Source organism: Haemaphysalis longicornis, unplaced genomic scaffold (genome assembly GCF_048455015.1).
Source record: "Haemaphysalis longicornis isolate Haplotype H1 unplaced genomic scaffold, Haemaphysalis longicornis Haplotype H1 scaffold_7, whole genome shotgun sequence".
NCBI lineage: Eukaryota > Metazoa > Arthropoda > Arachnida > Ixodida > Ixodidae > Haemaphysalis > Haemaphysalis longicornis.
In genome coordinates this window covers 176,558,633-176,583,926 of record NW_027526422.1, presented here as the reverse complement: position 1 = coordinate 176,583,926, position 25,294 = coordinate 176,558,633, and the positions used below count along the sequence as shown (strand labels likewise).

At 44.9% G+C, this 25,294-nt stretch overlaps 1 protein-coding gene across 2 annotated transcripts in view; it reads right to left on the bottom strand.

Moving 5' to 3' along the window:
• Window positions 1-23,220, bottom strand: part of LOC144147261 (amine sulfotransferase-like) — a 42,291-nt gene extending 19,071 nt beyond the window's left edge. The window contains exon 1 of one of the 2 annotated variants that reach the window (XM_077679352.1): window positions 23,123-23,220. Coding sequence is in view for 1 of the 2 variants with exons in the window: in XM_077679351.1 (XP_077535477.1) it covers window positions 1,165-1,220 (56 nt within the window). In the remaining variant the exon portion in view is untranslated. Of the gene's footprint in view, window positions 1-1,164; window positions 1,383-23,122 lie in introns of those variants that run through there. The other variant, XM_077679351.1, reaches the window with a different exon arrangement.
• Window positions 23,221-25,294: the final 2,074 nt, after the last annotated feature.

Sequence of the window (25,294 nt, the reverse complement as noted above, 5' to 3'; positions counted from 1 at the left end):
ACTGTACATACACTCATTCTACTCCTCGACTCTTTAATCCACAAATTAACAACCGTGCATTCGCACTTACACACTCTCCCCCTCGGGGAAGTGCGGGGAATTTTTTAAAGTGCAATTTGCCCGTCATCCTTCAATAGTTCTGCTGTTATCGAATCCTCACCAGGTGCTGTGACCCCTTGCGGTTCTTTCAATGCCTTTTTACTTCTTCTATCGTCACTGCTGGGAAGTCTATCTCCTCTTAACTACTTCCCCGTTCAGTATTAACCTGGATTTGTCGGCTACCATACAGATCGCTTCAGAGATAGTGCCCCATTAGTTAGCACATACATTCCCCGGGATCTTGGATTTGAGGTCATCGATGTCCCCTCCCGTCTTGGCGGTATCTCACTGCGTTTACTATGTACCCAGAACACTCTCGCTCGTTGTCTATCCTAGATTTTTATAATCCTCCTAAAGAATGCACACATTTTAAGCCTCGTATTCCCTTCACTTCTAGGTTGTGTCGCTACTGTGACTTCATTGTAGGTGGTGAGTTTTATGCCCCGTACGTTATTTGGGGTAACCCACGCACCTTACAACCTGGCCGCATAATCAATGACTCTTTAAACGAAGATAAAATAACAGTTTTTAACCCCGGTTCCACTACTCCCGAGGGTCACAAACATCAACAGTCGACCATGGCGGACCTTACGGCATGACGGGGACCGCAAGATGTCACCTGCAATATTTTACAGATGAAAGATTACTAACCGATCATTACATTATTCAAATCACAACCCCTTCCTGTATCCGATCGCATAAACCCAAAATTTTGCTCGCAAACTGGAAAATGTGCCGAGATACTCCAGACACCTCTAAAACAAATTGGGATCTCGACAACTGGACTTAAGAACTCAAACGGGCCCAACAACAAACCACGCAAGAATGTTTTGCTTCAGCCCCATCAGACAACCCAGACCCTTATCTTCTACGTATCTGGAAGATCAGAAAACGACTGTTGCGCGCCCTTCACACCCAACCAAATAATAGTCGGTTTGCGGAGCGCATCTCTGAATTAACAATATCATGTCAAAGAGCACTAGGGTACACTTGCCAGGAATCAATGAAATGAAATTTGTAACGCCGGCAACGGCAGCCTGGATCACAAAAGAACCTGAAACCTACCTGGAAAACTCATTTGGCGTCATCCGGCTCCTGTTTCCACTCTCGAGAAGCATCATTCCCGGCTGGAATAGGACGCCTTAGCAACCCAGCTCCGCTGCCTTTATATTCCTCCTCTCCTACTTTGACTTTTTCCTGCCTACATGGGCCCCTCCAAAGCAAAACTCGAAGAGCCGTTCACCCTCTGGGATCTCGAGTGGCCTCGAGGAGATACCGTGGCGCCACTTACGACTGACCTCACTTGTAGGACGCCGGGTCGTGTTGTCGTCTGCGACAACACATTTCCCGTGCATGCCGAAGCGTGTTTTTTATTGTTGGGGCCACCGTCTACCCGCTTCTTGCGGATGTGATGCAATTTAACAAAAAAAGTGTTCTGCAGACCATATAATCTGGGGCTCCGCCGCGTTTAGGTAGGTGCTAATAGAGTCACTAAATAAGCAGAGCTTAAGGGAACCACCACTTCGTGCACAAGGAAGCGTCTGGGGGCCATTTTGTTTATGGCTTGCAGTGCTGCCGTCTCTCCCAACAAAACCGCCACCGGTTCTGACGGGCAGAGTGTGACCGGCTGCTCTAGCATCTGAGCAGAAGAGAGAGAGAGAGGAGTGAGGCGCCCAGAAACAAAATGGCTGTGCCCATATGTAAACAAATATCACCAGGTGCCGCCCGACAAACGAAAATCGTGGCGCCACATAACAAAGACAACAAAAAGCGCCGATACTCTAAAAACGACCCACAGCTCGTACTCAGCCAGCTAACACCGAGGACGATGCAACATATGGCGAGAAAAGTGGGCTGTAAATTCAATATGAAGTACTTTTCAAGGGATATGTTCGAGAGTGTGTGCAAGAAAACCCGTTGTTGTAGCGACGGAAACGCGTCCCTCAGTTGTGATCTCACCGCGCGTACTTCTCGCATTGCCTGGTAAATGACTCCGCAAAAACGGTGACCGGATTGCTTCGCCGGACATGCTTAAAAGTACTGCTGTGACCAGCAGTTTGGCTTAAGGAGTGCCTATTTTCCCTACAATGTTTTTATAGTTATGCCCGAAATTTATTAACTATCACTGGTGTAGTCTATACTCTGCACGGCCGATATGTTTACATTTCGCGACCACTTGTCCGCAATGTATGAACTGTATGGAAGCGATTTTTCAACGCCTTCGAGCGGGTTTGGGCATGGCTATATTTATTTTTCATAAGGACGTCAGCGTGAAAATTTATAATTGCAACGTGGGCTTTTGTACGTTTGAAGCGAGCCAAACTTTTTCTAGCATCAATTTCGACACTCACGACTGCTCACTGAAGGCGAGGTTTTGTACGAGGTGAAACACGTCGTAATGATTTCTGTTAATACGGAGTTTTTCTGTTAATACGTAATGATTTCTGTTAAAAGACATGATAAAAGACGATGGCGCTTAGAAAACCTTTACATCAATAAAACATTTCTGGGACCCATCAGCATAGTGGGAGAGAGTGGGCCAGAGAACGACGGCACTCTAGCCACACAGTATAACGTGATTGTATTTTCCCTTTTCTTTTCAAACAAACACAAACAGAACAAACGCGACCTGAAGTTTGCACTATGTGCAGAGCTTGAAGGACCAATTTTTGAAGCAGAGCCCATGATTCCTTAGGGGAAGAATTTTTTTTAAACCATGAAAAAAGGCAAAAAGGAACAGAAGCACCGATAAAATATTGCTAGCAACGTAACTAAAGGAAAATACTAAAATGAAGAGGTGAAACCGGGCGCATCGTCTGCTCAAGTTTCAGCAAGTAATGAATCAGCGAAAGCTGCAGTATCGGCTGAAGGATTACAATATTACAAAAAAATTATCCACTTGCTCCGAATCATTTAAAGTATCATCGGTGTGTCTTGATTTCAAATACTGGCAAATGAAGTGGCAAATGGAGTTCACGACTACTGAAAAAACAGTTTCTAAGTGAGGATATTAAAGTTGTACATAGTTCGGTCCCAGTTTAATCGAAATTTGAATCCAAATTATTTGTATTCGCTTTGTGCTTACGCTTTTTAAGCTAACATCAAACTTTCTTCGAGTTCTTGTTTATAGCCTGTCGGACTAGGGAGGGCATTTAACTAGACTGGCGGGCTAGGGAGGGCATTTAACAAGTCTGGCGGGCTCGGGCTTATTTTATCAAATTCTGCCGGGCTCTGGTCTGGTTCGGGCCCACATTTTAGAAGTTTGCCAGGCCCGGGCCGGGCCTAGGCCCGGTCCGTGTCTCTATTGGGTAGGTTCGGGCAGGGCCTAGAAATTGCAGCCCTTGTAGTGCTCTAGTTAGGGCACAGCTCGGGCCCGGGACGGTCCAAAAGGACGAGCCCGGCCCGGCCCGGCACGGGGGCCGTGCTCGGGCCGGGGAGCACGCATTTTCTCGGGCCCGGGCCGTGCTTGGACTTGAACGAAAACACTTTTTGGGCCGAGCCGGCCCGGGCAAACCCTGAATCCCGGCCGTCGTGTGCCGCAAATTTAAAATCTTGACAACAAAAATTCGGCTCAATGATCTTTTGGGTAAAATGAAAGCAAAAAAAGCGAAGTGCTGTTAGTCTGTCGCCGTGGCGATGCTAAAAAAATAACAAAATGACGTATTGCACTTAGGAAGCCTTCAAGCCAACAAAAGAAAACGTATGGACTTCAAAAGCATAGTGGGAGAGAAAGGGTCAGAAAACGAGAGCACTCTGGTAGTAGAGTACAAGTTTGTTTCTTTCCTCTGTTTTTCAAACTAAAACAAAAGGAACAAATGTGACATGGACATCGCACTTTGTGCAGACCATACCACCAAAGATAAGCAACGTACCCTTGGGTCTTTCTTAAAGCTTTTTATACAGATACATTTTTGCCCCATAAAGCGACTTTTTGAGTATAAAACTTTTTGAGCATGGGAGGAACTTTGGTCTACTTGGATAGACACCTGGTGCAAACCGACAACAAACCTTGGCAAATTAAATGGAGAGAAGTACAAGTTAAACTAGCTCTCGGCAGAGTGTGCTAGCGTCAAAAACCAGTATGAAAGAGAGTTCTTTGGGAAACGAATTGTATTAAATAACGAAACATGAAATATCTGTCCAAGAAATGCATAAATAAAAACACCCACTTTTCTCAGCATCATTTAAGCGATCCTCATTGTGCTTTAAGTTCGAAGACTGTCGCAAATGCAGCGCCTGTTTTACCAAAATTTTACGTAAAGATACATTTTTTAGGTCAGGATATTTATGTTGTACACATATTGGTCGAAGTATTGAACAAGTGTACATTCAATATACTCCCTCTATGCTTATTTTAGGCTAAAATGACCAAACTATGAAGGCTCATGTTTGGAGTCTGGCGGACTCGGACGGAGCTTAAAAAACAGTGCGCGCGCTCGGGTTTCTTTTATAAAATGCCTTCGGGCTCGGGCGGGGCTCGGGCTTTTATCTTAATGTTTTGTCGGGCTCGGGCCTGGCCCTGGCCGTGTCTCTACCAGGCGGGGTTGGGCCGGGCTTAGAAATTCCGGCCCCCGCACTGCTATAGTATATATCATCCAACGATTGCTGCCCTCTACCAATTTACCCGCGAATTACGCGGTCGTTTCAGGCACGCGTTCGCTCAATTTGTTTTTTTTTTAACACTTGTATTCATGGGTATGACAGGGGCACGCGCGCTGGCTCAAACAGCGGCCGTGTTGATTTTCTCGCACCATACGTTCACCGGTACTACACCACGCCCAGTCGGGGAAAAAATGGTCACGGAAAAAATGGCCCCGGAACTAATGGGCCCGGAACAAATAGTCAAGGAACAAATGGTCCCAACTTCAAAGTAGGAAAAAAAGGTCCCACCACTACTGTACCTATGCGTGAGCGCCTCTATGAAAGAAGGAGGGAGGGGTCAGTGTATTTATTTTTATATGTCTGTATTTGTGCACAGTGTATTTTGCATCTGTCTATATACAGGCTGATCAAAGTTAAGTCGACATTTATTCTGAAAGACGTTTAGATGCACGTGAAGACCACCACTACAGTGAGGTTATGCACCAAGGGGGACACACAGTGAGGTGGTAACTGTAGATGTCCGTAGCTTAAATAACTTAAATTGATTAATTAATTTTTTAGCGGCTGCAGTAAGCAGGCATGTTTGTATTAAAAATTTAGAGGCAATCGCGTTTCCATGCAGTTCCATTTGGAAGAATTCTTTTAGCGCATTCGTGCTCTGAGATGTTGAACCGTAAAGTTTAATTGCAGTTCGCATGATTACGCATGCAAGGCAGTGAAGACCAGCGCAAAGCTCCTCCCTTTTGTGACTCGCCTGCTGTGTACAATGTTTATTTCGACAACGAGGTGGAGGCAAAAGAAAAAGTGATAACTAGTATCCTCTCAGTCTTGGCTGGCGTTATCGCAATCTGCAGTACTCAGCTAGAACCGCAATCGGAACAGAACAAAGGGGAGGAGCTTTGCGCTGGTCGTCTCTGTCCAGCATGCGTAATCATGCGAACGGTAATTAAACTTCGCATTTCGATATCTCGGAGTACGGATGCGCTAGAAGAATTCTTCCAAATGAAACTACATGGAACTTCTCAATACAAACATGCCTGCTTACTGCAGCCACTAAAAGGTAACTATGCAATTTTAGTCAATTAAGCCACCGACATCAAAATTTAGCACCTCATTCTGTGTCCCCCTGGACGCATAACCTCACTGCAGAGGTGGTCTTCACGTAAAATTAAACGCCTACTCTAAAAAGAAACCTGTCGACTTAACTTTGATCACATTGTAATTATATTTGCTAAGTCTGAATTTACTTGGGTTAAATGCTGCATACAAATTTGTCGTCGTACGTGTATGTTCTCCCGCGCTTCTTTTGCTTTGTTCTTCTGTTTATTAAAGCTTGTGAAGCGAGTCCCACTTGACCCTTTGCGGGGAGCCTATTTACTGTTGCAGTATTATTTAGGTTATGTGAAGTATCGAAAATGTGAGTGGGCCAATAGTGCTGAATATTAGGCAACATAGAGCAGTACTGTGTGCATCACGCTCGCCGATTTATCGCTATTTCAATAAAGAATTTTACACGATGAATGGTATATTTCGTTAGCTAAGCTGCGTTACTGCGCTCTCCATCTGAAAGGCTTGGATATCTGCAATTCGGATCAAGCGAATCGGCGCTAATAAAGATTTTGGACATTGATAATTTGGCAGCTTGCAGCTTAGAAACTTTTGTTTTGCTCTAAAAATATGCAATGTAGCTAATAATACGCCGCGTATCTTGCTGCAAGGTTAAGAGACTGCTGCTAACATGATTTGTTAATTTTGCCGGCGTGCTGCGGGAGCGTAACAATCGCTAAAGGCAGCAGGTGAGCTCATCAAAACTGGTCACCCACCATCAACAACAAACTTTATTGTTCGGAATTGCATTTGAGCACAAATATATGCAGTATATTTGCACAAATACAAAAACATGTTTTCGCTCTTCTTTCTGATGGCTTTACTTTCCCAGAAATTGCGAGAACCAAATACAGTCACTTGTCACGGTTCAATGAAAAGCCAACAATTGATACAAGTTGATGCGCCACGCCGTTGGACTTGCCTTTTTGGGACAACCCTTAAAAAGGAGATCAAACGGGAAGGAGCGGGCGAGGGGGAGTGTAGGTGGTTCGCTTCGGTAGAATATTTCTTTTGCTTGAGCTGGCCCTCATTGCCCTCTTTAGAAGAAATTTGTCATGGTGCTGAATGTCGTGATAGCCACGTAAGCCAGTGGCCCAGCCGATGGTGCACGAGGTAATCGTAATCAGGCATGCCCATGTCTCGGAACACTGCCTGTCACCGACCTCTCTTGCTCGCGGCGGCTCCTCGAGACAATTGTGCCTTCCTGGAACACGGTCGTACTCAAAAACTATCTTCCTGAATGAGAAAGGAGCGTGGAATCTGGCCGTGCCTGGACTTAGCTGCTGTTAGTGTAGTTGCTGGGACAAGGAAAACCTCGGAGAGGGGTGGGAAGAACTAGCAAAAATATATAATTAGCGGATGTAACGCTTTAATAGTTATGTTAGCGTAAATAGAGATAAATTGTAGTGCGTAATTTTGATAAATATAAAATAAGTAAATGATAAATAAATATTACGAAAGAAATAAAAAGTAAGATATTGCCAACAACAAAAGAAATAAAAATGTATTTTCAAACATCTACAACAAAGAATGAAATGAAAAGCCGGAAAATAACGGCGGAAACAGAAATAAAAATAACAAGAAACAGGCCAACTGTGTTACGCCATGCATTTGCCTTTGCGCAAAAAATGCATAGCGGGAGTTATGAACAGCAATCTAGTTAAGTGATTGCAGTTTTATGTTGATGCCGTGTTTGATTTTTGCCAGTTATTCTTAGAAGTCAAGCATATGTATATTTTTGTTTTATAATTCGTTCAAGGAAAACCCGTCAGGCAGACAACTGATCGAGTTCTTTTGTACATGTTTTTTTATTCAGAAGAAGTCGTTAATTTATATTCGCTCTTTTTTTACGGCAAGCAAATCAGCTCAGGCATTTGGGTGGTGTTCACTACAGTATAATGCATTCTTAATGATACTTGCGGAAAATAAAAAGCACTATCCCTTTACAAAGAAAGCAGCTTTACAAACATTCACTTGCCCGCAAAAATGCAGAAAATCTTATGAAAAGTTTTAGGTAAACTTCGTTGTCACGATAAACTGAATTTTCAAACACTGTTGTCCCTAGTTTTTTCTCCAGACAAGCTTGGAATATTGTCGTGGAGGAAGAACCGACCTTTTTGAAAGCAGGTGCGCGCATTGTACGTCCCCGCGCACGCCCTGTAATACTCGTTTGTTGCTGTTGTGTAGGGGGAAGCGGGGGGGAGAGGGAGGACATTGTATAGTCCCGCGCAGGGATGGCACTGCCCCTTTGTTCCTCTTGGGTACAACAAAAGTCGAACCCCCCCTCGTTTTCACTGAGGAGAGGGCGCAGTCAAGGTTACACGAACGGAGGCAAATGCTGACGTGTGTATTTGAGAGGAGGGATTGTGTACACGAGTGCAAATAGCCCGGTTATTTTCAAAGGGGGATTCTTAGACTGGCAAAGAGCTTTGGGGTTGTTTCGTGGCCCGCCCACCGCAATGTCCGTGCACCGAAATGTCCGCACCGAAATGTCCGGATACCGGCTTGTTTTTCCAGTCATTTTCATCACTTTAATTAGCGCGCACGACATACCCATGTTCGCCAGCTCAAGCAGCGGCTGTGTTGATTTACTCGCGCCATATCATTCACGTTCTTTTTTTTTTTGTGCGGATTCCGTCACCACCGAGGGGGATACTGAGACTCATTGCGGCTGCACCGACGATGCAGACGAGATTGAACTCTCCGGCTCATTATATCATGATTGCTTGTGCCATCACTCGTTTATTACAACTTCGCGTATATTGCAAGGCGATATACGCGAAGTTGTAACCCACCTCTGGCAACCCGCCAGCTATCGGCTCAAGCCGGCAGGCCTCTCTGTTCAACGTCTTCGTCTACACTCCCATTTTCCCACCGCATCAGGTTTTTCCCATCCAAAAGATGACGACCCACGCCAATGCCATGATGACCGTCACTGGTCCGCGGTGCGCCCGGAACTCCTTCCTTAGAATTTGGGTTCGTCGACCTTCCCCCCGCGAGCCGAGGCACGCACGTGAAGTTGGCGAGTCTAAAGTGTCCTGTACAACAGCGTCTCAATTATTTCCCTCAGGCTCTTCGGCCGCCACCTACACTCCCTTCCCCCCCCTCTCATCTGCGGCATTCCTGGCAGAAAAAACCTACAGAGACTTTCGCAGGTACTACGAAAGCATACGCACAGACTAAGGCAAAACAAGCTGACCCATTTCATCTGGAGGCAGTTGGTCCAGTGAAGTTTTGAACGCCCAAGAATAGAAAGAACAAACTTACAAAAATTACTTAACCAAATAAAAAGTGTGCATCTTATAGATATTCTAAAATAACAAAGACTGAAAAAGAAAATCCCGAAAAATAACACTGGAAACATGATTGAAATATGCGAAATTATAATTGCGCGTGTTTTTGAAACAATGTCTTCTGCGAATATTTAATCAGGTTAGCTAGCTCGTCGATCCTTTTTCATTGGTTGAACTTTCTTTTAAACGATATTTCAACACGCACTCACTTCAATTACGCAGGCCGTGGTGCTATATTACTCAGCTGTTGTCGCAGGTTGCTCAAAGCTTTGCTAAAAAAAAATATGGCAATAAGTCGTTACAAGAAACCAGTGAAAAAAAACACGATGATACTGTCACTGATTTGTTCTATAAATTAAGTCCTTACAAAAAAAGAAATACAGAACAAAATTGCCTGAAAGCTTCGAATATGTCGGCTCATATTCCACAAATAAATGTACATTTTTGGAAAGCACGCATAACCATCCGCTGGCCTAAAATAACGCAGAAACCTCTAATAAATAGTTCAGAATGGCGTGCTTTCTCAATAGAATTATACTCCAAGCCGCTCTAACATCTCAATAAATCGAATTCAAAGAAACGAATCGTAAGCGCCCACTTTCTTCATTTAAACCCGAGAAAGCTTGGTGTTTCAGCCGTCTTCCTCATTAAATGACTTTGATCATTTTTTTTTGTGCCCTGGAGCCGTGTTTGCGTATAGCATTTGAAAGGCAGCAACTTAAACAAGGCATGCATTTTTGCCATGTTAAGAAAAATGCATGCAGCTATCCCGCAAAACCAAAAGAGCTAAGCCCTTCATAGGTATATTTGTTTTGAAAGAAATAAATGAGCGGCATGGATACCTACAGTGTACAACAAAATAAGAACAGAACATTGCTGTCGAAATACCAACTTTAAATGCAGTAAGCGTGAATATAATACAACAACCTCGCTTATCTTTTGTCCATACGCGCAAAATACGCTTCTCTAGATGTGTACGACTTAATTCAACGAAACATCTTGACAGAATCCCCCTTCTACGAAACGCCGTTCGCAAAGAAAGGCATTATTTGGTGGCGGTTTATTTCAGCGCGTTATCTGATTGTAGGCTTACTGGTTTAAAGCCACCGCTATGGTTTTATGCCCACGCTGTGTCTTGAATATCAGCTGTGCATGAATAATTTGCGTTGAATTAAATAACTACATTGCTTCCCGCAGTGTTTGCGTATATAGTATTTAGTTTGCAACCTGCTACACTGAATGTCATTTATGAGAGCCAATGACCTGATTCTGTTTTATTCGGAATCGCTGTCCTGTATGCTAAGCCAATAATCGGTCACTACTTTAGGGGCGAAGCCTCTTAGGGGCCCGGAGTTTCTGCGTCTTTTGTCATTGTCATCCTTGCAGTCACGGTGATAAAACACCGGAACACCCGTTTTCCAACGCCTCGCACTAGAACGCTTCCTGCTTCAAAGAAACGAGACTTTTTCAGCAAAGCTGTATACCTCTAGGCTCTACCCCCCAACGGATTCATCTCCATGAGCAAAACCGCCAAGGCGCCAAGAATACTGTTATACACTGCATACTTTGCCCCTTTCCAGGTTTCACGTGAGTGGAGATGGTACGGGATTTTTTCTTCTTTCGCAAACACTGTTCGCTGTTATGTTCAAACTTTGTGTGTTGGGTGCTATAATTTCTTATCCTCGTATCTAACGAATTTGAATTTTGAAATTTTTTACAAGGTATGCATTCGAGGGAACATCGTATTGTTTATATTGTAAATATTGTAAATATTGTAAATATTTCGACACTGTAGGTTTATGCAGTGTAAGCCATGCCATGTATTGAATCCTTCGTCCAGCCAAGCTATGTTTAAAGCTTTTAATTCTAAGAACCCATCTGGGTCTTTTAGAAAATAGGTAGGTAGGAGGGTTTACTGGTTTATTCAGAGGAAGGGTTAGAAGCCAGCAAACCCCGGCTTCTCCATTTCGCTGAACGAAAGGCCATAAACCCAATTAAAGAAATCAAACACATGTACACGACAATGTCCACAAGGTTCCCGAGGTTTAGTTGGTCCTTCTGGGTTCGTTTTCTGGAATTCGCGGCGAAAGGCTTAAACTACCCGTTATTAGTTTGAAGGGATACCTGTTGAGTTATAGAATGCATTGAAGACACGAACAACCTTATTTTGACGTCCAGCGTCAGGCCATATACCTCGTATTTTCTGGACCCACCATAATATGGTTAGCTACTGGTATTGTTTGTGGTACAGTTCACGTTTTAGCCGGTAGTATATTGGGTAGTCTAAAATAACAGGCTGAAAACATCTGCCTTGTGCTCTCCGCATGCGCGGGATGGTGAATTTTCAGTCATTTTAACAGCAGAACTGTTGAGGCCGAGCTTTGTCCGTCAGTCTCACCAAAAAGCCTCGAAGCCTGAGAAATAACTGTAGTTCGGGAGGGCATGAAACCAGAAACCAGAAACGCCATGACACCGGAAACCTAACACTGTGCCAGCCCAAATGCCCGAGGGTGGCACGGTTGTACCGGCGGAAGGGAACAACACAATGCCAATAATTGGAAGGAAAAAAATCCTGGGCCATCTCCACCAACGTGAAACCTGAGGTGGGGCGATGCATGTAGTGCATAAGTTTATTCTTGGCGCCATGGCGTTTTTGCCAAAGGAGATGGAACCACTGGTGGTAGATGTATACAGCTTTGCTGTAAAAGCCTCTTGTCTTTGAAGCACGAAGCTTTCTTGCGCGAGGCGTAAACGAGTGTATCGGTGTTTTTTAAGTGCGAATGCACTTTATAAGCGACCCCAAACCATCCACCGCCGGCGTCGGCGGCGGCGGCGGCGTCGGCGTCCGCAGTGCTCCTCTATAAAGAAACAGCATCCGGCGCCAGGTTTCGATCCGCGGACTTTGCGGCCGCAGCGCGACGCTCTACCGACCAAGCCACGGACGCTTTTTGTTTTTATTGCCTGCTTTGACATTTGTACAGCACATCACACATCATGTCATGTAATGATCTGTCAACCCTACTTGGCTGACTACTTGGCTTTAAAACTTTCTAAGACACACTAAATCGTCAAGCACAGGCAACCACTCAGGGGGATCATCCTCAGCACGAAACACTTCCCGTATATACTGTACGCTTTCAATGAAATTTTCCCTGACAGGCCGGGCATTTATATCCGCATTCCTCACCACCATTCTCGTCTTCCATATACTATGAAGGCTGAGGAGCATGATCAAATCGTACGGCACACCGCCCTCATTTTTTACAGGTAAGAACCGAATTCCACGCGGCGTTATGGGCAAGTCTTTCTTTAACGTACGTTGGAGGACGTCCCAGTGGAACACTGGGTCCCAACAGTCGATGAAGACATGATTAATAGTTTCCGGCTTTTTGCACAGTCTGCAGTCGGTTGTCAACGGCACAAAAATACCTCTTTCTGCTAACCAAGTATCTACGGGAAGGGTTTCACTGTGTAGTTTAAAGAAAAACGACTTCATTGCAGGCTTTACAGGCATACTTTTAACCCTCCTTAAAACATCAAGCCCTGTGCCCTCACCGTATAACGACCTATACAGTGGCACAGGTAAACAAACATCAACTAAATCTTTGTACAGGCGCTTCCTGGAAACACTACACAGGTAGTCGAAAGAAAATCGTACCTTCAAAAATTGAACAGACAGAGCCACTTCACCCAAGCCACGGACGCGACGTGATATCAGCGTTAGTGACGCGCCTTATATCTTTAACGCATTCAAACTACGTCGTCAGCGGCGTGCGTTGGCGACTCAGCGGCGTTATAGCGGTTTGATAACTGCGTGGTGTACACGTGATACTACAAACCCGATGGAAGAGATGGAAGAGAAGGCGGCGAGGCGGTGGGCTGCGGGGGCCGAGCGCAAGCGCCGCAAGCGGGCCGACAACCGTGCATTCGCACTTTCACATTTTCCCCCTCGGGGAAATGCGGGGGAATTTTTTTTTAGTAATCGTTACGAAGCGCTCCAGCGCGAGGGGTAAACGAATGTCCCTGTTTTTTATTAAGCGTTACGTTCTAGCGCGAGGCGTAAACGACTTTTCCAGTGTTTTAGCACCATGACTACGTGAGACGACGATTACGACGACAAAGACGACGACAGGAGACCCCAACATCCCCAGCTCCTCAGGGGCCCCTGCCCGTGGTCGGTATCGAACTTGGGATCCTCGCGTTATGGATACTGATTGAGCATCGCATTCCGGGCGCGCCGCATTTCCTTTGGGTTCGTAGCGCGGCCGTTGACTCTAAACTCGGCCGCGAGTTTTAGCACGGGCGACCCACCTTGGAAAAGATGTGGAAGCCTGCGGACGAAATGATCCAGGCCTGGCAGTCTTAGAGACCTTTCAGAGGCAAGTTCGGAAATAATGGTGAGATGCAACAATCTAGTCTCCGACGAAGGGAGCGGACCGCCAGCTCTGCTTTTTCTCTGGCAGTGCAAGCTGCGCCATTTTTTAAACAAGAAAAATGTGTACGCAACGCCGAGTCGCACAAGGTGGAAGAGAGCTTCCACATATTGTGGTACCTCTATATTCAATCGGAACTGGAAGGCTTGAAAATATTTGAATAAAATCGAAAGAACTGTGATACGCAGAGACTTCCAAAAGGTTTTGTGTGTAACGATTAGTTTAAGGGATCGTTTCTATAAACCTTGATGTTGAAGAGGAAACAAAAGCCATTTTGAGTTTAGTATAGCCCAACCTTTCGTCTTTTCTTTTTGAATTTTTTGTTCTAATCAAGTTCTTTTTCTCTCGGTGTCTGAATTGCTTGACCAAATGACGGCCCTGGCTTGTGCCGCTTTCATTTCAAACATCCTACATAGTGTAAAAATTAAAGCCGGAGCATCTTCCGCCCTCTATAATGTTTGTATACGCTTTAAAATCTAAATGATTGCCCAGTTAGGCATTCCATAAAAGTGTGCCCTTCTGTCGCTGTGCTGTTTTGACGCTGTGCTGTTTTGGCGATGTGCTCTTCCGTCGCGTGCGCTTTTGACGCCGTGCTGTTCTGTCGCGTGCCTTTTTGACGCCGTGCTGTTATGACTGTGCTCTTCTGTCACGTGCCCTTTCGTCATGTGCTGTTTTGACGGCGCCCCGCAGCAAGATGGGAACAGTGGTCCTACAAGTGATGGGAAAACGATCGCAGCGCCTGCCTCTCCGGTGGTGCACTCTTAGGCAAAAAGGACTAAAATGGGGACTAAAATACAGCCGTTAGTCTTCGCGGGCGACCGTTCATATTCAAGGGGAGTATCTGCGGCAGAGTACGTGCCGTGTGCATAAATGCGGACTAACGGTTCGTCCCCGCCGATCTATAAGGAGTAACCCGAAGACGAAGCGCATGCAGTTAGTCGCTTTGCTGCGTCGTTAATCCCCTAATGGCGTCGTCGTTGCCCTTTCGCGCATATGTCTGCGGACAGTTTTATATTTCCAAAACACAAGCCATTGCAGTCACTGGGTGCTTTAGATGGTGCAACGGGAGAAAATATTGATGTTGGTTATAAGAAAATCGCCTAGGGTTAGTAGAGCGGCGGGTAATGGCATGGAGCGGCGAAGTGCGATTGCCATACGCTTCTCGGCGAGGTTATGTTGATACGCTGTGTTGCATACAATTCGTGAGAGGTAATAACGGCCAATGAAAGCTTTCAAACGCCTTAACAGTAACGCAAAAATTAGTGACAATAGCAAAAGTGGATTCCTGAGCGTAATGAATATGTATATGTTTAACAGATGAGAAAAAACGCATGTTGCTGATGAGAACTGCAAAATAAAAATGCTCGCTACAGGTAAGCGCCTCGAAGTTATCTTTTACACTCGGTACATAATTGCCTTGGGCACCAAAGCTATGACAATGCTGCAACTGCTGTAAAACCCGCTTGCACTTCCCAGTCGCGATCGTCTAGCGACGCGAATTGGAAGAATTCAGGCTAAGCAACACAGAATTCGCTTTCGCCGATGCAGGAAAATATGGCATGTTTCCTTATTCTGACACTCACACAGACGACACCTTTCACATACGTTACATAGAGCACTTAACATATGTATCGAACACTAAGAAAGCACTTAGCTTGCGGTAATTTGTGCGGAAACAAATGAGTCGTCCGATAGCCCAGCTACCTATCTCAACTAGGCGACGACGAGTTCATTGTTATTTACGAGAAAAACTATGGTTGTGCGGCTCTACTTCGAATCGAACTGAGCAATAGTCCCTAAACCTAGCAAAGCGCTAAGCGCAAGGGGCAAAACGCGGTCACGTTCGCTTGCACAGATAGAAATTCGGGCACCAGTTGCAATGAATCTGTTGCGTTATGCACAGAACTACACGCTGTACACTCGAATATTATCTACCCCAGCTACCACCAGGCGGCATAGTCTAGCAGATAGCGCGTCGCGTTCCTTGTGTATATTTCCGGACGTCAGGGGTTCGATCCCTGCCGGTGCCGGAGTTTTTTTTCTTTTTTCTGCACTCTACGCAGTTCGTCCTTGGGGAGTATCGGAACGGACCATCCGGGTGGGGGCCTAACCGTTCGTCCCCTCGCACTTAGTCCCCAAAGGGACTAATGACTGTGGCAGAGGCCGTTAGTCCCCGAAAGGACGAACTTTTAGTCCTTTTTGCCTAAGAGTGTGGGCCTCCCGTTTAAGAGAACGCCTTATCGACTATAACTATTTTATCCCTATTTGCGATGACATTGTTTTGCTTGTCTTTAGGTGGATACATCTAATTTTTCCCCATTGCTACACGCCTCTTCACTACTTTCAGGCTGCCTCCGTTATTTACAACATGATGTATCCTCTACATATTATACTTTCGTACGTCAGCCGTCTTGCGCTTATTAACTTCGTAAGCTCCGCTAGTTCTATTCTGTCAGCTGGGGTGGAGATTGTCATACTTTATCGTTTTCTAATTAAATATTTCGTCTCCTGGGAATGTTTACCAGTATCCTGTCTAGCTATCATACCTCCGACTTCTACGGCACACTCAGTGATAATGCATGTAAGATTGCCACTGGCTTCCTGTGTCGTAAACTCTGCTTCCTCGGTTAGAGCTGAATATCGGTTCTGCAACGCGATCCTAAATTCTTGAACATTCCATATCAAACTTTCCATCTTTTCGTGTCCCCGGTCGACTACCCACCTTGACCAGCCGACACAAGTCCCAACGTGTGCACAACTGACAATGGTGCCATTCCCCTTCCCCAGACTGCCGATATGTTTCGAAAGGCCTAGTCTACGGCGTTTCCTAGCTTTACTTCATCTTTATTGGTTACCTCTTTCACCTGGCAAGTGCGTCATCTACAGAAGGGGTCGCCCTCGACAAGCGGGGCATATCACAAGAAGCTGTATGCGTCGGGCATACACCGAAAAGCTGTATGCGTCGCGCAGCTTTGGCGGGCTGTCACTTATGGCTGCACTCTTGTAAATCAATAACTTCATCGTTTTCTCCACCTTCGTTTAGCCAATACAATACAATGCACTACCGTATATTTCGGTCAAATCACATGATCGGAATTTGGAGCCGGGAAAGTGCCAATGTCAATAAATTTGTTAGGAACAACGCAACTAACTGCTATGTAGACGCGACCAGGTGGCTTTTTCCTGCCGCGTCTCCAAAGCCTAAAGAAATTCCATAGACATCAATACTTTGACTATTTCGGAGGGTCATATAGCACCATTCTATGCACTTAAAGATAAGCAAGGCAATGTCATATTAAATAGGGATGAAAAAGTCACAGTGGCCGAAGAGTTCTATGGGGATCTGTACAGTAGCCGGGACATCCAGGATAATGTCGAACGGGAAAGTAGTTCAGAGGAGATAGACATCCCACCAGTAACGACCGAAGAAGTAAAGAAAGCTTTGAAATAAATGAAACGGGGCAAAGCATCTGGTTAGGATCAGATAACAGCAGACCTCTTGAAGTATGGCGGAGAAATTGTACTTGAAAAACTGGAAAACCTGTATACACAATGCCTAATGACCGCAAGTGTACCGGAATCTTGGAAGAACGCGAACATCATCCTAATCCATAAGAAAGGTCACATGAAGGACTTGAAAAATTACAGGCCGATGAGCTTACTGTCAGTCGTCTACAAGGTACTTACCATGGTAATCGGTAACAGAATTTCTGCAACCTTAGAATCCAGTCAACCTAAAGATCAAGCAGAGTCCGTAAAGGTTATTCAACAATGGACCATATTCACACCATCAATCAGGTCATAGAGAAGTGCGCTGAGTCTTTTGAACCCCTATATGTCGCCTTCATAGATTATGAGAAAACATTTGACTCGGTCGAAACCCTAGCAGTCATTCAGGCATTACGGAACCAGGGGGTAGATGAGCATTATGTAAGGATACTAGAGGATATCTACAATGGGTCCACAGCTAGCATCATCCTCCATCTGAGAGCAGTAAAATACCTTAACGGAAGGGCGTCAGACAAGGAGACACAATCTCTCCAATGTTATTCACACCATGTTTACAAGAAGTATTCGGAACGTTGGATAGGGAACAGGTGTGAATAAGGGTTAATGAAAAAAACCTCAGTAACCTGAGATGTGCTGATGACGTTGCCTCGCTAAGGAACTCGGGGGACGAATTGCAAAGCAAGCTTTCCGCACTGACCGAACAGAGTAGAACCATGGGCCTCAAAATTGATATGCAGAAAACTAAAGTAATCATCAATAACCTCGGGACAGTACAGCAGTTCGGGATAGGGGGCGAGGTAATGGAAGTGGTATACGAATATGTCTACTTAGGCCAAGTTGTGATTCCCGATCCCAACCATGAGGCAGAGAAAATTAGAAGGATCAGAATAGGGTGAAGTGCACACGGCAGACATTCTGAGATAATGAATAGCAGCCTACCATTGTCCCTGAAGAAGAAAGTCTATGAAAGCTGCATCTTACCGGTATTCACCTACGGGGCAGAAACTTGAAGGCTTGCTAAGAGAGTTCAACTTAAATTGAGAACGACTCAGCGGGCAATGGAGCGGAAAATGATAGTTGTAACATTAAGGGACAAGAAGATAGTGGAGTGGGTCAGAGAACAAACGCGTGTAAGGACATATTAGTACAAATTAAGAAGAAAAAATTGACGTGGGCAGGGCATGTAATGCGAAGACAAGATAACCGTTGGTCATTAAGGGTAACAGAGTGGATCCCTAGAGAAGGCAAGCGTTGCAGGGGGCGGCACAAAGTTAGGTGGGCTGATGAGATCAAGACGTTTGCGGGAATAAATTGATCTTAGTTGGCACAGGACCATGGTAATAGCAGAATAATGGGAGAGGCCTTTGCCCTGCAGTGGGCGTAGATAGGCGGGTGATGATGATAGCCCCATTCTGGAACCTGGCCACCAGATGTGAGCTACGGTAGCCTTCCGGGAATTGAGTTACATGTCCAAGAAGCGACACACACGTGAGTGTCCAGAAAAGATATCCAGTTCGAATGTTTTGCAGTCGTGAGCAGAGAGCCATGTAGGTCTTCAACATAATGGGCGACGTATAAGAAAGGGGATGGGAAAAGGCACACATACATTGTACCGGTTCTAGGTTGTACACCAGTTGTGACCGCCAGTGGGGCGGGCGCCTCAATGATCTACTACTACTTTTCCCCGGCAAGAGAAGTACTGAAAGCTTTGAAGACGGTATTATGATTGGTACATGTTTCGACAATGGTTTCTTGTGATGCTGTTGTCGACTATTACTAATCATGGGAAACGCCTATATTGAAGCTAAGCGGCTTGACTCGCATCCACATCAAGCCTTCACTTTTAAATTCATGCAAGAAGGATGCTTTTTGAACTCGCTTTGGGCGAACTTCCTCACATTGCCTGAAGCCGGTGTTTGCGCGGCCCATAACATTACGCTTCTGCGGCGGCCATCGATTCCTATCCAGTACATTTTTGATATTGCGTCTGGTATTCTCATCATCCCGATCAAACGCATGTACGTAATTACTCCGTAAAACGTAATTCCGGAGCCAGAATGCGTATGCGCTGTAGGAGGTCGTGGAAAAGGTACGTTCAATTTCGGGCCCTAGAATTACAACGCAAAGGAGGATTTCTAAATATTTGAAGTTTTGTAGCCTTGATAGCGCTGGCCAGAGGATAAATGAGAGCCAGGTTCACCCGGTTCTCACAGCTGTCGTAATATCTTTAACATAACGACGTCATTTGATGTCTCAGCCAACCGAACTGAGGTAAACGCCCTTTTTTACATCCATAGCGCATGACATGGCTGTTACGTCGGTAGTCTGAACACAGCCTAATCAGTGATAAAAGGATCTGCATACGGACAGAAGAAACACACGGACAACCACCCAGACACACAACTTGCCCAGTTGTGAGCCCAGTGTTTGTCGATATGTTTCTTCTCACCTTTGGGCAGCGTTATTTTACCACTGGTTTTCACTTGTAAAGAGACGTGCTGCGCATGATGAAACGCGTGCATGAATGCAAACAGCAAATGAAGGCGCACATGCCGTTTTAGAATGATCCGACAGTTCCTTACTCTGTGACAGTATCTTGCAGAGCGGCTGGGTAACGCCGCAAACCCTGTTGAGGCTGTGACTTTGCAACGACTTCTGAGTGCAGCGAAGTCGTTTACGTAATAACAAAAAACCAAGCCTGTCGAGCGTAGTCCAATGATTGACGTCTTTACACGATGCCCACGAGACAGAAGCTGCATTTGCTGAACTTCTATCACAGTCACGTAAACACACCTTATGTTTTTCTTGCCGTATCCATGTTGGTTTTTAGTTTTTTAAGGTGTCGAAGTTTTCTTGTTACCAACTAGGCCTAATTTGTGCGCTGACGCGAAACCTGGAACCTTTCATTGGTGTTGCCATTTGATTTTTTTAGTTCCACCAGGTAGCGCGCGCAACAGCAGACGAGGATATTTGCCGTTGATGTAGTATTTTATTTGCTATGGCAAAAAGCAGGCATTCGTAATTTTTTATAAAGGAACACTAGAAATATCACTCACGTATGGATTTTCTGCCCTATGTTTGCGAAATATGTTGTTCTTGTTCAATAGTGTTGACAAGCATAGACAATAACACCGTACTTAGACGTTCAGGTTTGGCTGTGAGTATATAAGACTATTGCGCAGCATCTGTGTTGCTTTGGCCTGCTGGCTGAATCGAGTGACAGAGAGACAGCCAGATAGACAGAGCAAAATATTCCTCTTCAAGTAGCCCAAGAAAAACTACTGTCTTCAAAAAATTCCCGTTGTAGGAATTGAACCCGGTTACGTCGCGTTATAAAGTCGATACCTATCTGATAGCGCCAGCATCTCATTTGGGTCGCTCAGCGTTTCCATTCGGCTCGTTGCGCGGGCGTTAAATTTGGCCAATTTTGGCAGTTTGGATTTATGATGAAGACGATGGTCCAACAACGACGATGAGGGCAAGGGGGGGGGGGGCACTAAGCTTACTCGTGACGGATTTATTCGCCGTGGACTGAGTTTTGACTTTGGCACACATGGTGTTTGCACTGTGATCGTTGACGCTTATACTTTGGCTCTGAGGTGGTTTGCACTTCGATCTTTGGCGTTTTGCAGTGGGTTTTACATTGGCACTTTGTGATTTGACTTCGCAAGCAAGAAAGCTTCGTGTTTCAACCATCATCGTCGTTAGATCGGGATTTGAGACTATTTATTTTTCGTCAGTACATGTCAGGTTCGCTTTTACGATAGCAAACATAACAAGGAGTTTAAATATTCCTCCGGGCACCTGGGTATTCTCACGCGTTTTAAGCGAACACCTGGCGGTACATACCACTGAAATCGTAATAGCTCCATTTTTCCCCTCTGATCTCTACGCATTTGTTTCTTCGTGTTTCAGAGCAAATTGCATCAATAAGGATACCGGCCCACGTGACAGCCTCCCTGTAATCAGAGCTCTTCTGTTAAGCTTTTCTACTCACGTGTCATTAGGTTGACGTGTCGTACGACATGCCCAATTCCAATAATTTACGTTTCTGATTGATGTATTGGTGAAGCGAGCACATTTACGCAGCCAAACCCCCCCCCCAACCCCCGCTAGTCACCCAAGACTTTATGTGCAACAAAGGAAAGAAACGAACAACTTTTCTTGCAATGCGCCCAACATACGCTGCGACGCTAGGAGCCAATATAGCGAGCTCTTTGCTTTGTGGCACACCCACGATGATGCGATGCAAGGGTCCGACTATTTCGCTCAAAATCTCGTGCGCTCACACCATACCTGAGAGATGCTAGGCAGCAAAACCGATTAACTGCACAAAATTAGTGTCTATACAACTTTTGACGTTTGCAGGACAAAAGCCTTAATTTCCATGTCAGCGGAAAAATCAACGTTTTGCAGTTTTCCGGTCAAGATTATGTTACCACTGTGAAGAGCCATCATAAAAAACACGTGCCACTTGATTCGATTTGAAAGCGAATCTACTTTGGCAGCGTCAAACACCTGATGATGATGATGATGTCCTCAAATATTTTGGCACGTACCCACAAGGGGGGATGGGCCAGGGCTAAACCGGTTAAATACGTGGGGACTTCAAAATACTTATTTTCGGAAAGAGGCTGTAAAAGGAAACTTAGTTGTGAATGAAACCCCAATTACCCATTAAACAGCACCGTTTAGGAATTCAAACGACCTGAGGCAGAAAGAAAATTTTGAATGCAATTATATATATCCCTTCTTGCAGACCGCAGCTTTGATGCGCCAATAGATAATATGTGATATTGATAAAGTCAACCCCAACCGCTCAATCTGCTCCTTCAAAAACAGTTGTCTAGCTGTTGAGAAACGGCGACAGTCGAGAAAAAAATGTTCGATTGTTTTGGGGACCTGGCACCGCACACATAGTTCTGTAGGTGAAAGTTCTGATCTGAACAGATAGAAATTAAGCATTGGAACCCTGCAGCGCAGCTCGGCGAAGGTCACCTCGCATTGCCGAGAGCCACAAAAATGAACATTCTACCCGAACTTTAAATGTTGGAACTCTTCAAACGATAAAAGTTAATCGGAACGGGTGGCGTCTAAATGCCAATATCGTCTTAGTCTCGCACATGCTCGAGTTTTCCAGCGTCGAACAACGGCGGTCGTTGTTGCTTCTTTCTTCTTGGCACATACAAACTTGGAGGATTGGACAGAAATCGGGATCTTTGAGGTTCAATGTGCCCGGATGAAAAATTTTTCAACAATGTGAACTTGAGACAAAAGATTAATTTGAACCGTAGGTGTGTTGGAACGTAACAGTTGGAATACAGTGTTGGCCACGTAACCACTCTACCTTATGGTGCGTGAAGTTGTGGCGTGAGTCAGTCTGCTTGCTAACGCAATTTGCGCCGTAAGACATGGAAGCAATGGAGGAAAAGGACACGGATACACTGTGTAGCAAAAGTGAACCCAGTCGAAGTAGTGTACTCAGAAAACAAGAGCAACGAGAGATGTAAAAATTCAAATAGTACTAAACAAGTTGTTGTTAAGTGTGGCCAGGCTTTCATGTGTACAGCACGTAGAGTTAACTGTCCCAAGAAATTTTTAGTAGTTCTCCGGAGCCAAAGACTTATTTCTTGTTTTGAAACCAGGTATTATTACGTGATTCTCCAGTACGGGCTAGTGTTTCGTTTTCCATTCCGTCCCCATACTTCTTTGTTGAACATCTTCAACTTGCTGTGTATATCCGTTTTGTATTCCAGACATTGACTCCTCTTAAAGGAATTCCAGTCGACTAGTTATGAAAAAGTAATGCATGACAGGCCGTAATTGCTCACGGAAATCCGCAACACAGTACGTGCGATGCTGTGGAGTGGCGTAACCAATGAAATGTGACTATCCTTTTTCTAACTGCGCGAAATGTATATGCCACGTTTTGATATTTCCCAACACAACAACCAAAGCTTTAAGGTAATATTCGATAACAAAAAAGGGCTGAGACGCAGGTCTCTTGATATGCAGCTTTTAGACGTTACGCATCAGCGCATGAAAAGCCGAAATGTAATTACACCTCTGGGTACTCACTGGCCTCGACCGGGTGTCCCGTTGTAGTAAAAACAAGGGGTGGTGGACAACTTTCCCAGGCTCTGCTCTTATATGTTTGCCCAACAACTAACCCATTTGATCAGCTAAGTTTGTGCAAGTTCGCAGACCCAAGCCCCTACGCAATGTGATTGTTCTGATAAAACTTATCCTCGTTACGTCTGTCCGGTGGGCGTATTCAAAAAGGGCACTTTAAGCTGCACATTAAGCCAATGCTGTCCTCTCACACGCAGCATTGTTGAGACATCAATGTCCGAGAAAACATGCAGTGCAACCACCCCTTAGACAACCCGTTATCAGCACTATCACTTCCCTTCTACAATAGACCATTGTTATTTTCCCAATACGTGTACAAAGTCCTCCACTTCCCATTCTACGAAACAGCAGAACACTTTGTGAATGCTGAGAGAGCTGAGGAGTCAACTCAGGCTTCTAGGAGTCCAACATTGTTTTTGCTAACTTTTCTAACGACTACTGAGGTTGAGAAGGCATAAAAACCGCCTTTCAATAAAAAATAGAGCAGCCGTCAGCCATTCCTTAGGGATGCCATCAAGGATTGAAAATGTCGGTCCGACATTCCGCGCTACATTTTCTGAGATTGAGGAATCGTTATCTTGATCACCGTCATCAACATCCTAGTACAGCTGACATTCCTTGCATTTTTTGCAGTCTAAGATAATGTAAGACCTTTGGATAGTTTAAATTCCGGTTTTAGAAGTGGCGCGTCGGATAATTTGACAACGTTGGACATTATGCGTGCAGAACTTTTCGTTCAGAACATCTGCTTTACTGCTCAATCAAAAGCGGTGCTGCCGGATTGTCTGAATGCGAATATTCTCTTTCTCTCTACTTTTAATTTGTTTGTTTATTACACTTTCTTCTTTTGGTGACTCGTATTTGTTCAGTTCGAATCTTTCTGTTTCAATCACAATCTTTCTGTTTCAATCATATCTTTCAATCACTATGCGGTGTGTTTACCTGCATTAGCTGTAAGGATGCGTCCTTGAAAATTTTGTTCCACTCTGCTTCTTATCTGCACTAGGTAACTAGATTCCGGGGCATCGTTTTCCGGAGTTCTTGCGTTATTTTGTGTTCTAGTGAACAGAAGTTTATTGTAGCACGGTGCAATTTGTAGCGCACGTGCTTATCAGTGTTTTTGAGAAGACGGCGCAACGAGCGAGACCAGGGTCGTGTAGTGCGGTCCGTACCTTAACAAGGGCGCAGTCTGCCGCAATGCAGACACCTTCGCCGCTCGCCTAGGTGCTTGTGCGGCCTTCCCCGTAATACTGGCGCGGCGCATTCTGTGGGGCCACACCTAGGATGGGCGAAGCCGCTGGGGAAGGAAAATCTAACTGACATCCCGCTGTGCCGGCGGGGCGCCTGGTGCTGCACTGTGGAGCACGTGCTGCCTGTTTTAAGGGCCTTTGCTGCAGCGGAGCCTTTTTACGGAGATCGCGTTGCGGAAGTGCTGCGCCAACATTGCAAATCCTTCAACACTTGTGCGAAAACCATGAGCACCAAGAATATTCATGCAGGTAGTTCATAAGATGCCTGGTAGATATGTCGCACGTCGTCCACGCTGGCCCGCACACACACACAAACGTGAGCATGCCCCCCATATCTATCTATCTATCTATCTATCTATCTATCTATCTATCTATCTATCTATCTATCTATCTATCTATCTATCTATCTATCTATCTATCTATCTATCTATCTATCTATCTATCTATCTATCTATCTATCTATCCATCCATCCATCCATCTATCTATCTATCTATCTATCTATCTATCTATCTATCTATCTATCTATCTATCTATCTATCTATCTATCTATCTATCTATCTATCTATCTATCTATCTGTCTGTCTGTCTGTCTGTCTGTCTGTCTGTCTGTCTGTCTGTCTGTCTGTCTGTCTGTCTGTCTGTCTGTCTATCTATCTATCTATCTATCTATCTATCTATCTATCTATCTATCTATCTATCTATCTATCTATCTATCTATCTATCTATCTATCAAAAAGTAGAGTCCGACGCACGTCTCAAAAAACAATAACAAACATGTTTACTAACGTTTCGACTGGAGGTCCAGTCTTCATCGGAGTAACATTTACAGTACACTGCAGCACACTTTTATAGGTGTGTGTAGAGAGA